Below are 14,017 nucleotides of genomic sequence, written 5' to 3'. Positions count from 1 at the left end.
TGAAGACAGCCTTAGTGTACTTATATACATTAAATAAATAAATCTTTAAAAAAAATTATTCCTGTACAAATCATCAGGAAATCTAGCACACCATGGAAAGACAAAATCTAGGAGTAAGAACAAAGGCAAGAGAAGAAACCCAGGCTAAAGGCACAGGATATATCAACAAAATCATAGAAGAAAACTCCCCTACTCTAAAGAATAAGATACCTTATTAAGGTACAAGAACCATGCAGAACACCAATAGATTAGACCACAAAAGAAGATTCCCCTCAGCACATAATAATCAAAACACTAAATATTCAAGAAAAACAGGGGCTGGAGAGATGGCTCAGTGGTTAAGAGCACTGACTGCTCTTCCAGAGGTCCTGAGTTCAATTCCCAGCAACCACATGGTGGTTCACAACCATCTGTAATGGGGTCTGATGCCCTCTTCTGGGTCCTGAGTTCAATTCTCAGCAACCACATGGTGGTTCACAACCATCTGTAATGGGGTCTGATGCCCTCTTCTCGTGTGTCTGAGGACAGCTATAGTGGACTCATATAAATAAATAAATCTTTAAAAAAAAAGAAAAGAAAAGAAAAAGATAAACAAAGAATATGAAAAGCTACAAAGGACACAGACCAAGAATAAAGGCATACTTATTAGAGGCTTATTATTATGGAGGCTTGAAAAGTCAGAAGGGAATAGACACATACTTACAGACTCTGAGACCACAGATGCCAGCCCAGACTACTATTCCCAGCAAAGCTTTCTATCATCATAGAGGGAGAAAATAAGATGTCCCGTGACAAAACCAAACTCAAGCAATACCTATCTACAAATTCAGCCCTACAGAAAGCACTAAAAGAAAAGTCCAACTAAAGAGATTAGTTATACTTAAGAAAACACAAAAAATAAATAATCCCAGATCACCGATTCAAAAGAGAGCAAATATGCACACCTTATAATAAAATAATAAGAATCAACAAACACTGCTCACTTATGATCTCAATATCAATGATCTCAATTTCCCAATAAAAATCAAAGTGACAAGGAGTGGTGGTGTATACTTTAATTCCAGCACATGAGTGGCAAAGGCAGGTAGATCTCCAAGATTGAGGTCAGTGAGTTCAAGGACAGCCAGGTCTACAGAGAAATCCTGTCCAAAAACAAAACAAAACAATAACAAAAACAAAAACAAAAAAAGAAAGAAAAGAAGAACAAAACAAAACAATACAAACTAACAGAATGTCTGTGAAAACAGGATCCATCCTTCTGATGTGCCCAATAAACACACCATAACATCAAGGACAGACATCTCAGGGTGAAGCATAGAAAATATCTTCCAATCCCAAGCGAATGGACCTACAAAGCAAGCTGGTGTAGCCTTTTTAACAGATGACAAAACAGACCATATAAGCAAACTGAAAGTAGAGAAAATTACATGATTATCTCATTAGATACTAAACAAGCCTTTAACAAAATCTGACACCCTTCATGATAGAAGTCTTAGTGATCAGGGATACAAGTCACATACCTAAACACAATAAAGGCAATACACAGCAAACCAATAGCCAACGTCAAATTAAATGGTGAGAAATTTAAAGCAGTTTCTCTAAAATCAGGGTGCAGATAAAGCTGCCCCGTCTCTCCCCATCTACTCAATATAGTACTTGAAGCTCTAGCTAGAGCAATAAAACAACTAATGGAAATCAAGGGAATAATATTGGAAAGGAAGAAGTTAAAATATCTGCAGATCCTATGTTAGGATACACATGTAACCCCAAAAACTCTACCAGAGAATTCTTTCAACTGATAACACCATCAGTAAAGCAACTGGATACAAAATTAACTAAAAAAACAAAAAAACAAAAAAACAAAAAACATCTATACAAACAATAAAACATGCTGAAAAAGAAATAAAGGAAACAACACCCTTTATATTAACCATAAATAACATAAACTATCTTGGTGTAACTCTAACCAAGCAAGGGAAAGACCTATATGATAAGAACTTCAAGTCTCTGAAGAAAGAAACTGAAGATTTCAGAAGATAGAACGATCTCCCATCTCTTGGACTGGTAGATTTAACATAGTGAAAACGGTTATCTTACCAAAAGCCATTTACAGACTCAATGCAATTCCCATCAAAATTCCAACAGTTTTTTACAAACCTTGAAAGAAAAAGTCTCAACTTCAAATGAAAAAAACAAAACAAACAAACAAAAAACCCCTCAGTATAGATAAAGCAATCCAGTAGAGTAAAAGAACCTCAAGAGGCACCACCATCCCTGATTTCAAGCTGTACTATGGAGCAGTAGTAACAAAAACCACATGATACTGGCATAAAGACAGACGAGTTGATAATGGACTAGAACTGAAGATCCAGAAATGAACCCACAGAGCAAAGATGCCACAAGTATACAATGAAAGAAAGAATCTTCAACAAATGGTGCTGGCCTAACTGGATGTCTGCATGGAGAAGACGCCAGTGCAGTCATCTCCATGCAGACATCCAGACTCATCACCCTGCACAGAACTCAAGCTGAGGTGGATCAAAGACCTCAACATAAAATGGGACACACTAAATCTACAGAATGGAAAGTGGGAACCGCCTTGAACACACTGGCACAGGAGACAACTTCCTCAACAGAACACCAACAGCTCAAGCTCTAAGATCAACAATAGTCAATGGGACCTCCTGAAACTGAAAAGCTTCTGTGAAGCAAAGAATGTTGTCATTAGGACAAAACAGTTCACCAGTTCCACATCTGACAGAGAACTAATATCCAAAATATATAAAGAGATCAAGAAATTAGACACCAACAAACCAGATAAACCAACTGAAGAGTGGGGTACAGAGCTGAACAGAGAAATCCTGACAGAAGAATCTCGAATGATCGAGAAGCACTCAACGAAATGTTCAACATCCTTAGTCATTAGGAAAATGCATATCAAAATGACTGTGAAATTCTACCTTACACCTATCAGAATAGCTAAGATCAAAAACCCCAGGGACAGCACAAGCTGGTGAGAATGTGGAGCAAGGGGAAATTCCTCCATTACTGGTGGGAGGGCACTCTGGAAATCAATTTGGCAGTTTTCTCCGAAAATAGGCAAGAGTTTGTTCCTCAAGACCCAGCTATACTACTCCTGGGCATCTATCCAAATGACGCCCCAATAGACCACAAGGACACTTGCTCAACTATGTTCACAGCAGCCTTATTTGTAACGGCCAGAGACTGGGAACCACTTAAATCTCTCTCAATTGAAGAATGGATCTGGTGCACCTATTAAAACGAAGATATTTATTAAAGGTCCTTAAAAACATTGAAGACACAGCTATAAAAAAAAAAGACATCATGAGATTTACAGGTAAATGGATGGAACCAGAAAATCCCGAGTGAAGTAACCCAGACCCAGAGGAAATGCGTGGTATGTACTCACTTATACGTGGACATCAGCCATAAAGTACAGGATATCCACGCTACAACCCACAGACCCAAAGACGCTAAGGAACAAGGCGGGGCCAAGGAGGATGCGTGAATCTCACTGAGAAGAGGAAACAAAATAGACATCAGAGATGGAGGGAGGGAGGGAGGGGGGGGGAGAGAGAGAAGAGAGAGGGAGGGAGGGGGGAGAGAGAGAGAGAGAGAGAGGGAGGGAGGGAAGGAGGGAGGGAGGGAGGGGGAGAGAGAGAGAGAGAGAGAGAGAGAGAGAGAGAGAGAGAACGAACTGGGTGGATGTGGGGAGCAGGGCAGGAGAAGCCCGGGAGAGAGAATGGAAATTGGTAGTGGGGGCCTCTCTGGAACTAGCTGAGAACCTAAGACGGGGAGGGTCCTGGAAGTCTATGGGGCTGACCCTAGTGAGACTCTAGTAGCTGGGGATATGAAGACTGAAATGGCCACCTCCTGTAGCTAGGCCAGTCTTCCAGTGAAGGTAGTGGGGCATCAACCCAGCCACAAAACCTTCTGCCCAAAATCTGTCCTGCGGATAAGGGGTGCAGAGATAACGATGGAGCAGAACGTTATGGGATGGCTGACCAATGACTGGTCCAACCTGAGACCCATCCCACGGGAGATAGCCAACCCCTGGTTATTAATGGTACTATTAATGATACTCTGCTACGCTTGCAGACAGGAGACTAACATAACTGTCTGAGAGGCTTCATGCAGCCGTGGATGGAGGCAGAGGCAGAGACCCACAGCCGAACATTAGGCAGCGTTCAGGGAGTCCTGGGGAAGAGTGGGAGGTAGGACTACTGAGGGAGCTGGAGGGGTCAAGGACACCACAAGAAGACCTACAGAGTCCAATCACCTGGGCCCATGGGGACTCACAGGGAATGAACCACCAACTAAAGAGCACGCAGGGGCTGGACCTAGGCCCCTCCACATTTGTAGCAAGTGTGCAGCTTTGTTTTCATGGGGTTACCTAACAATTGGAGGGGGCAGAGCTTCTCTGACTCTGTTGCCTGCTTGTGGATCGTCTTGCCTAGTTGAGCTGCTTTGTCTGGCCTCAGTAAGAGGATGTGCCAGGCAGGCTGGTACCGATGGAAGACTTCCTCTTCTCTAAGGAAGGCATAATGGGGGAAAGGATTCGTGAGGGTGGAACTGGGAGGAGGAGGGACTATGATTGGAATATTAAAATGAATAAATAAATAAATGGAAAAAACTGAATATCAATACAGAAAAACACAAAGCTTAAAAACTCACGGAAATTGAACAACACACTACTCAATGAAAATTGGGATAAGACAGAGATTCAAGACTGAGAGAGAAATTAAAGACTTCCTACAACTGAATGAGAATGAAGACAGAATACATCCAAACTGAGGGGATGTGATGAAGGCAAGTCTAAGAGGCAAGCTCATAACCATGTGTACCTACATAAAAAGAAATCGGAAAGATCTCACTCTAAATTACCAGAACAAAAAGCTCTAGAACAACAACAAAAACAGAAAAACAAAACAAAACAAACAAACAACAAAAAAACCAAAACAACAAAGTACACCCAAAAGGAAGAAACCATAAGAAGTAATTAAACTTGGGGCTGAAATCAATTTAAAAAAAAGGAAAACAGATATGAGTCAGAGAAACAAAGAACTGGTTCTTTGAGACAATCAGTAAGACTGACAAATCCTTAGCCAAATTAACTGAAAGGCAGAGAGAGAAGATCCAAATCCACAGTATTAGAGATGAATGGAGGACATGGTCTTTACTACTTTGTGGGTTCTTCTTTTCCCACCCTTTATCCACCCCTGATCAACTAGATGCAAAAATTCTCAATCAAATACTTGAACACTGGACTGTACAATGCTCAAGAAGAAAAGTAGGTTTGAAATACATAAATCAATAAATGTTACACATTGTATGAACAAAATAAAAGACAAAAGCCACAGGATTCTCTCATTAAATGCACAAAGCTCCTTTGACAACATACAACATTGCTTCAGGATAAAAGTCTTGGAGAGATTAGGGATACAAGGGACAGACAGACTGCAACACAATAAAGGCAGTATACAGGAAAACCAAAGACAGCATCACCTTAAACGGAGAGAACACAAAGCAATTATACTAAAATCCAGAAAGAGACAAGGCTGTCCAAACTCTCCGTACTTACCCAGGAAAGTACCTGAGATTTTACCTAGGGCAATCAAACAACTGAAGGGGATAAAAGGAATGCAAACTGGAAAGGTCAAAGTATGTTGGTGTGCAGATGATGTGACAGCATACATAAGTGACCCTGAAGACTCCAATGGGGAACCCCTACAGCTGATAAACACATTCAGCAAAGAAGCTGGATACAAAATTAACTCAACAATCAGAAACTGTCCTAGGTACAAAAGACAAATGAACTGAGAAAGAGAAAGGAATCAGAGAAACAACACATTTCACAATAGCCTCAACTAATATCCAATACCATGGGGTAGCTCTAACCAAGGAAGTGAAACATGTGTACGGTATAAAACAGTAAGACCCTGAAGAAAGAAACTGAAGAGGATATTGGAATATGGAAAGATCTTCCATGTCCAGAGATCATAAAAATTAGTTTAGTCAACTTGGCCGTCCTATCAAGAACAATACACAGATTTGATGCAATCTCCATCAAAATTCCAAAACAATTCTTCACATATCACAAAAGGGCAAATTTCATCTCCATATCCAAACACAAAAGACACTCAGGATAGCCATAAATAATTCTGAATAATAAGAGAATTGCGGGAGGCATCATCCCCAATCTCCATCTGAACTATGGAGTAATAAAAACAGGATGGTATTGGCACGGAAACAGACACATGGATCAAGGGAAGCAAATTGAAGACATAAACCCACACGCCTATGGACACGTGACAGTTGATACAGACATCAGAAATACACACTGGAGAAAAGACAGCATCTTCGACAAAGCACAGCTGCATCTACAAGAACGCAAAGGATCCATGCTTATCGCCCTGTACAGCTTTCCTCGAGATGGATGGATCAAAGAGCCAAACCTAAAATCCCAAACACTGAACCTGAGGAAAGAAGAAAGTGGGGAACTTGAACTCATTTGCAGAGGAAAACGCAGGCACGGAGAATAAAAATTACTAAATAGGGGCTGGGGATTTAGCTCAGTGGTAGAGCGCTTACCTAGGAAGCACAAGGCCCTGGGTTCGGTCCCCAGCTCCGAAAAAAAAAAAAGAACCAAAAAAAAAAAAAAAATTACTAAATAGTGATGGAAGCGAACAGGTTCTGCACAGCAGAGGACACTGTCATTTGGACAAAGGGGCAGCCTACAGAATGGAGGAAGATTTTACCAACTACACATCCAATAGAGGGCTAACATCCAAATATATACAGAACTAAGAAAACTACAGATCAAGAAAACAAGGAACTCAGGGCACAGATCCAAACAGAGAATTCTCAAAAGATGAAAGTCAAATGGCAGAGACACCCTTGAAGGAAAGGCCAACATCCTTAGCTATCAGGGAAATGTCGATCATCCTAATTAGAGCTTACATCTTACAGCCATCAGAATGGCTAAGATCAATAAGGGACCACTCAGGCTGGCGAGCCTGAGGAGCAAGGGGACACATTTCCATTACTGGTGGGAGCGCAAACCTGTACTGTGGAAATCAGAGTGTTGGGTCTTCAGTGAGAATCGATCGAAATAAGATGCAGGGAGGCCACTCTTGGGCATGTACCCGAAGGACATTTAGTGCTTTCACAGAGACACCCCCTCAAACATGTTTACTGCTGCTCGATTCATACTAGCAAAAAAACAAACAAAACAAACAAAACAAAACAAAACAAAAAAAAGGTACCAATGAGGACTGAGCCTTCGAAGAGTAGGAGGGAAGCAGACAAAGCACAGCTTCCTTCCCATCCTTTCCACAGGCTGCACCAGACGGTGTGGCTCAGATTTAAGGTGGATCTTCCCACCTCAGATTATTTAATTAGCAGTAATCTCTCATTGGTGTACTCAGCTGCTTGGGTTTTAGTTAATTCCAGATGTGGTCAAGCTGACGACCAAGAAGAGCCATCACAGTTCCCTGTCAAGCGAGGTGGAAGGCTGTGCGGTGTGTGTGCACGCAGATGTTTCATCAGTTGTCTTTGAGGCAGGGTCTCTCATTTGCCCTGAGCTGCACAGGTAACCTAGGCCAACTCGTCAGCAAGCCCAAGGGATCTGCCTTGGCCACCTCCCCACCACTGCAGGGAGGATACACAGTCACACCGTGTCCACAGTGGCCGTGAAGCCGCAGAATTAAAACATCTGGTGTGCCTCCCTGTGTTACAGCTTCCACTGGTGCTGACACTGTCTTAGCTTTGGTTCAATGGTCAACAACACTGAAAGCTCTACTTGAGGACCTGGATGACAGTTCCAGCAGCCACCTACAGCTCCAGGCCAGGGGAGCTGACCCTCTCTATGGCCTCTTTGGATGCCCGCACACATGCGTGCACTCACACAACCAATGATGAAATACTTTTAAAGGTTATAAAGAAAGACAGCACCTGCTCCAGTAGAAGGGAAGAAATTATAACAACTTAAAGGGATTCATGAGACAGAAGCCCCTCTGACAGCTTCTGCTCTGACCCCGACTTTCTTCCCAGGGCTCAGCCTTGTTTCCCACAGACCCTGGGCTCTGAAGGAAGTTTGTCAAACCCAGTGTCAGCTCTGTGCAGCCTCTCTAACCACAAGCTGTGCCTGGCAGGGCTGCAGGCTCACCTCCCTCTTACTCACCTGGGCTCGGCCTGTCTGTTTCTTCCTTCACAGCCATCCAGGGCTCTTTCTCCTGCTCTAGTAAGGTGATCAGATGTGGCTTGGAAATGCAACTTCCCACTTAAAAAAAAAAGAGAGAGAGAGAGAGAGAGAGAGAGAGAGAAATGAATCATAATGTAGACATTTTTTCTTTTTCTAAGTCTCTCTAATTATCCCAGCATGTCCTGGAATGATATATTGACCAGGTTGGCCTTGAACTTATTTGATCTGCCTGCCTCTGCCTCCCAAATGCTGGGACTGTGGGTGTGTGCCACGATGCCCTGTCTGGGAGGATTTTAAATAAACACAGACTTATTTATGATAGAGATCTATGCACCTGGGCATGGTAGTTCATGACTGTGAGGCCAGCACTGGGGGAACGAGCCAGGACATCAAGGCTGCATAACAAGCTTGTCTCAGAAAAACAGATAACAAATTCTAAAGGCAAAAATGATGCTGAGGGAGGACTTCAGGGAAGGAGCACAGAGGAACCTGGGTTAAAAAAACAAAAACAAAAACAAAAAAACCCAGCTGCTTTGGATTAGAGTTTTAATCACAGATGGATGCTTGTCACTTAAAAGGAAAATATAATGGGGCAGCGAGAACATGGACCCGTAGGCTGTACTGTGTGGTGTAGACCCCGTCTCTGCAGCTCACTACTGATGCCACTCACTTAGCCAGGGCCCACAGGATTCTACGGGACTCAGTTTTCCTGAGTGATAACTCGGAGGCGCGGTGGTGCACACAAAAGTCATAGCGCCTGAGAGTGAAAGCAGGGAGATTATAAGTTCGAGGCTGGATTTCATAGCAAGTCCAAAGCCAGCCTGCACTATGTGAGACCCAGCCTCAAACAAATGAATTAGGAATAATGAGAATAGTGAACAGGGTAGATGGAGTTAATGCGATCCATTCATAAGGGTTGATGCTAAGATCAACAACTACATTCAAAGACTTCAAAGACTCTCTGACCTACACTAACACCAAATCATTATTTTTATACGCTTTCATCTACTTATGGGGGGGAGATAGAACTAGGGTCTTGCTTCCTACCACTGCCATACATCCCTAGCCATGAAAACGGTTATCATCATGGTCATTATGCTGCCTTCCCTCACATTCACAGCCCACTCTTACACATTTGCTCAATGAAAGAGACAAACTTCACACCCTTCGACTTCCACTACAAAGCCCGTAAAGAGGAAGCGTCCACGGAAGGAAACGGAATGTGTCTACTTCTGTTTTGAATGAGCACTACTGAGGCATTAGTAAGTGAATCATAATGGGTTTTGTTTAGTTGTGTAAGTACAGGGTATGTGTGTGTTGATGAGAGTGTGTGCACACGTGTGTGCAAGCATGCATGTATGCCTGGAGAGGCAAGAGACCAGTGTTTAGTGTCGTGGGTGATTTCACTGCACATTGGTATTTCCGACCGGGTCTCTTGCTGAGCTGAGAGCTCACTGAGACGAACAAATGGTGGACAAAAGCAGGCGCTTTGTAAAGTTCTTAGCTTCAACCCAAGAAGTCTCTCATTCTTCCTTTGGGAAGAAAAGGGGACTCAGCTCCCTCTTTTGAAATTCTATTAATTAAAATTTATTTTATGTGTGTGTGAGGATCTCTCTGCATGGACAACTGGGCACCACATACATGCATTGTGTCCATCAGATCCCCTGGAGTTACACATGGTGTGAGTCGTCTTGTGGGGCCGGGAATTGAACCTGTATCCTCAACAAGAGCAGCTGGTTCTCTTAACAACCAAGCTATTTCTCTAACCTGTGACTCTATTTATGGATGCACCTCCTAATTTATTTCATTTTTCTCTTTATTTTGTGTTGTTTTATTTTGTTTGAAACAAGGCCTCACCCTGTAGACTATTCTAGCCTGGAATTCATTTGTATCTGAGGGTGATGTTGTACTCAGCAACCTTCCTGCCTCAGTCTTCTCAGTGACACAATGAGAGGAATCAGCCACCATCCCAGCTTCAGCTACCACTGGGAACATGGGACTGTCTTTTAATTCAGAGTGAGGAAAGCCCACAGTGTATGTGACACATCACCCATTCATGGGGCACAGGCCTTACCCACTGTGACGAGGTGACTGTAGGTCTCCAACATCGTGTCCCTGTATAGGACCTTCTGAGTAGCATCCAGGCAGGCCCACTCCTCCTGAGAGAAGTCAACAGCCACATCCCTAAATGTCACTGACCCCTGAAAGAGCAAACACAGTAGAGTGAAATGGGGAAGCTTTCAGGATGGAAAGACAGAAGGAAAAGGACTCAGGCGAGGGAAGGGAGCCATAAGGAAATGCTCCAGGCCCCTGACTGCACAAGCTCCCCATAAACCACGACTGTGCCCTCCCCACATATCCAATAATGTGCCTCCCACTCCAGCCACATCCTTCAGGTTGACAGAAGAGAAATGTCACCTGGGGTCAGGGTGAATGACATAAGGATGAGATGGGTCCTTGAGTTTATTATACTATCACCTGATGTCATTAAGATTTGTTGTCATGAGAATGACTTTATACACTATGTAAGAGTCCATGAACTTACTACATAAGAGCCCACATAACATGGATGTTATAGTTAACCTTTTCTTCCAATAAAAAAAAAAAAAACTTTCCAGGTGACAATGTGTCTCAGGTCTTCCCTGACTCTGGAGACTGCAATCACCTCCTGTCACAGCCTGGATGACCTGATCACTGAACTCTCTCTTCAAGCCTCCTCAAGCAGGTCACCTCCTCACACATACACAGGGGACACTCACTCTCATGCACTGGGTCATCAGTCTGGCAACACACAGATGTCAATCAGGTTTCCCAGGGCAGTCAAATGAGGCCATCACCTCAAAGCTCTGAGGCTCTCAAAGCCCCTGTTTCCCTGTGGGGCTGACACCTCTGCTGCAGGGACAGTCCTCCCTGAGCACAGACCAAGCAGAGAGCACCTGGAGGAATGCACTCAAAGACAACCCCAGTACCAGCTGGGAAGAGGAACCCACAGGAAGTGCTCAGACCTGCCAACCCTCACTGTAAAGGGACAGACTGGGCTGGGGGACTCCAGATCCTTGGGAAGCTTCAAGAGGGAAAGACGGGAAGGAGTCACCTAAGCTGAAAGTCCCCTGTGTCAAGGAGAAAAACACCAACTTACACAGACCGTGTGTTGAGAACTGGAGCTGGCCATTCTTCTTCAGGCTTCTTCCCCTGGGAACAAAAAGAAAGCCTGTCATTGGATTGTGACTTGATGTTCCCAGGCTGACTTCTGTCACTGTGATTCAACAACTACATTTATTCCTCAAGCATCCCCACTCACTCTCTCCCCTCCCACCGCTCACAGCCTCCCACACACAGATTAGCAGCACACAGGAGTCTACACAAAGCCCACTCTCTCCTAACCCAGACAACCCATTACAGAGGGTCAGTGTGGGAGTGCAGGGCATACACATGTCTGCCCTGAACTTCCTCCAGGAGATGCCAGCAGAAGGGACCCCATCTTCCACCCTGAGATCCAGCCAGCCCTGCCCCTGGGCCACTCCTCCTCCTGTGAGCAGATCTTCCTACTGGAACCCCACCTATCAAGGCTGGCAGGGGCTTACAGCATCCAAATGGCGCCTCCTTTGAACACTCAGGGCTGAAGCACCGGTAGGGTCCAGCATCCTGTACCCACTTTCAGTAAATGGACTGTGCACTATGCAACACTTCCCCAAGTACTTTCACTCATCTATGTTGGGGGATCGTTTTGTACACTGTGCATTCGGATGGTGATTTCTGTGCCCAGAGATCTGGTCACTGTGGAACATTGGCATTGTCATCATTAATTGGAGCATCCCCTGACTCAATGTTTTGTAAAAACTGTTTTCCTTCAACTCTGATTGGTTAAAAAAAGAGCTGGTCAGCCAATAGGTGGGCAGGAGAGGGGAAGCAGAGCTTCTGTACCGAGTGGGGGGAGGGTCCCAAGCAGAGGGACAGAGGGACAGAGACGGAGGATGAAGAGAGCATTTACTAGCAAGTCAACACAGGAGTCACCATGAGAACATTGATGGAGCAGGAGCTGCTAGGACAGGACCAAGATGGCAAGTAGCAGGGCACGTGGCTGAGGGGGAAGCCATAGATGGGGAAAATAGATGAGAATCTGCCCAGCTACAGTGTTTAAAGCTCAGTGATTAAATATAAGCTCTCAGTCACACAACCTCACTCATGCAGAATCTGACACTGTTATCTCCTAGAACCAAGTAAGATGCTGATTCTGGGGTTTGAGAGGCTGAGGCTGGATGTGCAGCACCGTGGCTGACAGTGGGAGACAGAACCACAAGAAGAGTGGGAAGAAGCTCGTCAAAGACTAGGAAATTTTAGCCACACAACCAAAGTTCAAGAGATATACTGTGAAACATGGTGACATGATTATTAGTTTGTAGCGACTAAGAGAGTAGACAGTAAGTGTACTCACTACAAAACTTATGAATTTAGTCATTCCAAAGTACATAATGAATCCAAAATATTACATGCTGTACTAATACCAACACCACACACACACACACACACACACACACACACACACACACACACACACATCCGAAAACCCCTAACACGAACCTCTGGAGTTTCCCATCTATACCATCTTGAGGAAAGGGAGAGATTGTAAATGTGTCAAGGGTCATTGAAAGGATTCTGTGAATACTAAGTGGAGAGGGAAGAAACTATGTAAGGGACACAGTTGTGGAGGTATGAATTTGCACGTTCCTTCTACATTTACTGACAATTCCATATTCTGAAACTACAACCTCATTTCTCAAACAGAAAGAGCAAACTTGCTCTTAAATATTAGATAGATAGCAATAATGTTCTCATGGGTCTCAAACACTCCTTTTGAATAACAACCTATTCAGGGAGCCTGAGCCAGCATGAGATCCCAGACTGTATCAGAGAACACCTCACTGAGCACTTTCCTTCACTTCCCTCAACACTCACATGGGGGCTCTGAGAAAGTCATGGAATTCAACAAGTAGCTGCCCTCTCAGGCGACCCTCAGAGGCACTTCCAGCCTCAAATGCTCCTCCCAAGCTCAAGTCTGAACCTCAGGGAAAGCTTCCCTTCAGACTCCGCACCTGACCTCTCCTTACTGAAACTTGGTCCTCTGTTTCAGTCCCTGTGGCCGCGAGAGAAAGCAGGAGCAGAAAGTGACACACAGAGACAGAGATAATGCAGAGAGCTCAAGATGTATATACAGACAGACAGACAGACAGACAGACAGTCAGACAGACAGACAGAGACACACAACAAGTAGCTGCCCTTCTAGGCGACCCTCAGAGGCACTTCCAGCCTCAAATGCTCGTCTCAAGCTCCTCTGAAACTCAGGCAGACTCACACCTGACCTCTCCTTACTGAAGCTTGGTCCTCTGCTTCGGTCCCGGTGATCAAGAAAAAAGAAAAAAAGAAAAGAAAAACGGTGCAGAAAGCGACAAGCACAGGAAACAACAATGCAGAGAGCTCAAGGCGTGTATACGCAGGCAGACAGACAGACAGACAGACAGACAGACAGACAGACAGACACACACACACACACACACACACACACACACACACACACACACACTCTTACATATCAACATCCATCCACCCCACACCGCCCTCCACACCCACACCCAGCCCGATTGGTCCAGCCTTACTGTGTGGAGACCTAGACCAAACAGGTTTCTTCAAAGATCATAAATGTCAATTTCCGCGGTGCCCACGCACGACACCGGAATTGGATTCGTTACTTCCGGCGCGGTGGACCCTGGGAAATACAGTTCTCGCGACTGAACT

At 44.3% G+C, this 14,017-nt stretch overlaps 1 protein-coding gene across 5 annotated transcripts in view; it reads right to left on the bottom strand.

Annotated features, from left to right (window-relative positions):
• Positions 1-14,017, bottom strand: part of Zfp780b (zinc finger protein 780B) — a 49,270-nt gene extending 35,253 nt beyond the window's left edge. For 3 of the 5 annotated variants that reach the window (XM_063277707.1, XM_063277708.1, XM_063277705.1), the window contains exons 1-4: positions 13,879-14,017; positions 11,364-11,416; positions 10,299-10,425; positions 8,204-8,302 (exon numbers count right to left, since the gene is read on the bottom strand). In XM_063277707.1, coding sequence (XP_063133777.1) covers positions 8,204-8,302; positions 10,299-10,425; positions 11,364-11,396 — 259 coding nt within the window. In that variant the 5' untranslated portion in view covers positions 11,397-11,416; positions 13,879-14,017. The remainder of the gene's footprint in view (positions 1-8,203; positions 8,303-10,298; positions 10,426-11,363; positions 11,417-13,878) is intronic. The other 2 variants (XM_063277703.1, XM_039100844.2) reach the window with 2 other exon arrangements.

This window comes from Rattus norvegicus, chromosome 1, assembly GCF_036323735.1.
Source record: "Rattus norvegicus strain BN/NHsdMcwi chromosome 1, GRCr8, whole genome shotgun sequence".
NCBI lineage: Eukaryota > Metazoa > Chordata > Mammalia > Rodentia > Muridae > Rattus > Rattus norvegicus.
The sequence above is the reverse complement of the archived record's forward strand: the minus strand, read 5'-3'. Positions and strand labels throughout refer to the sequence as shown.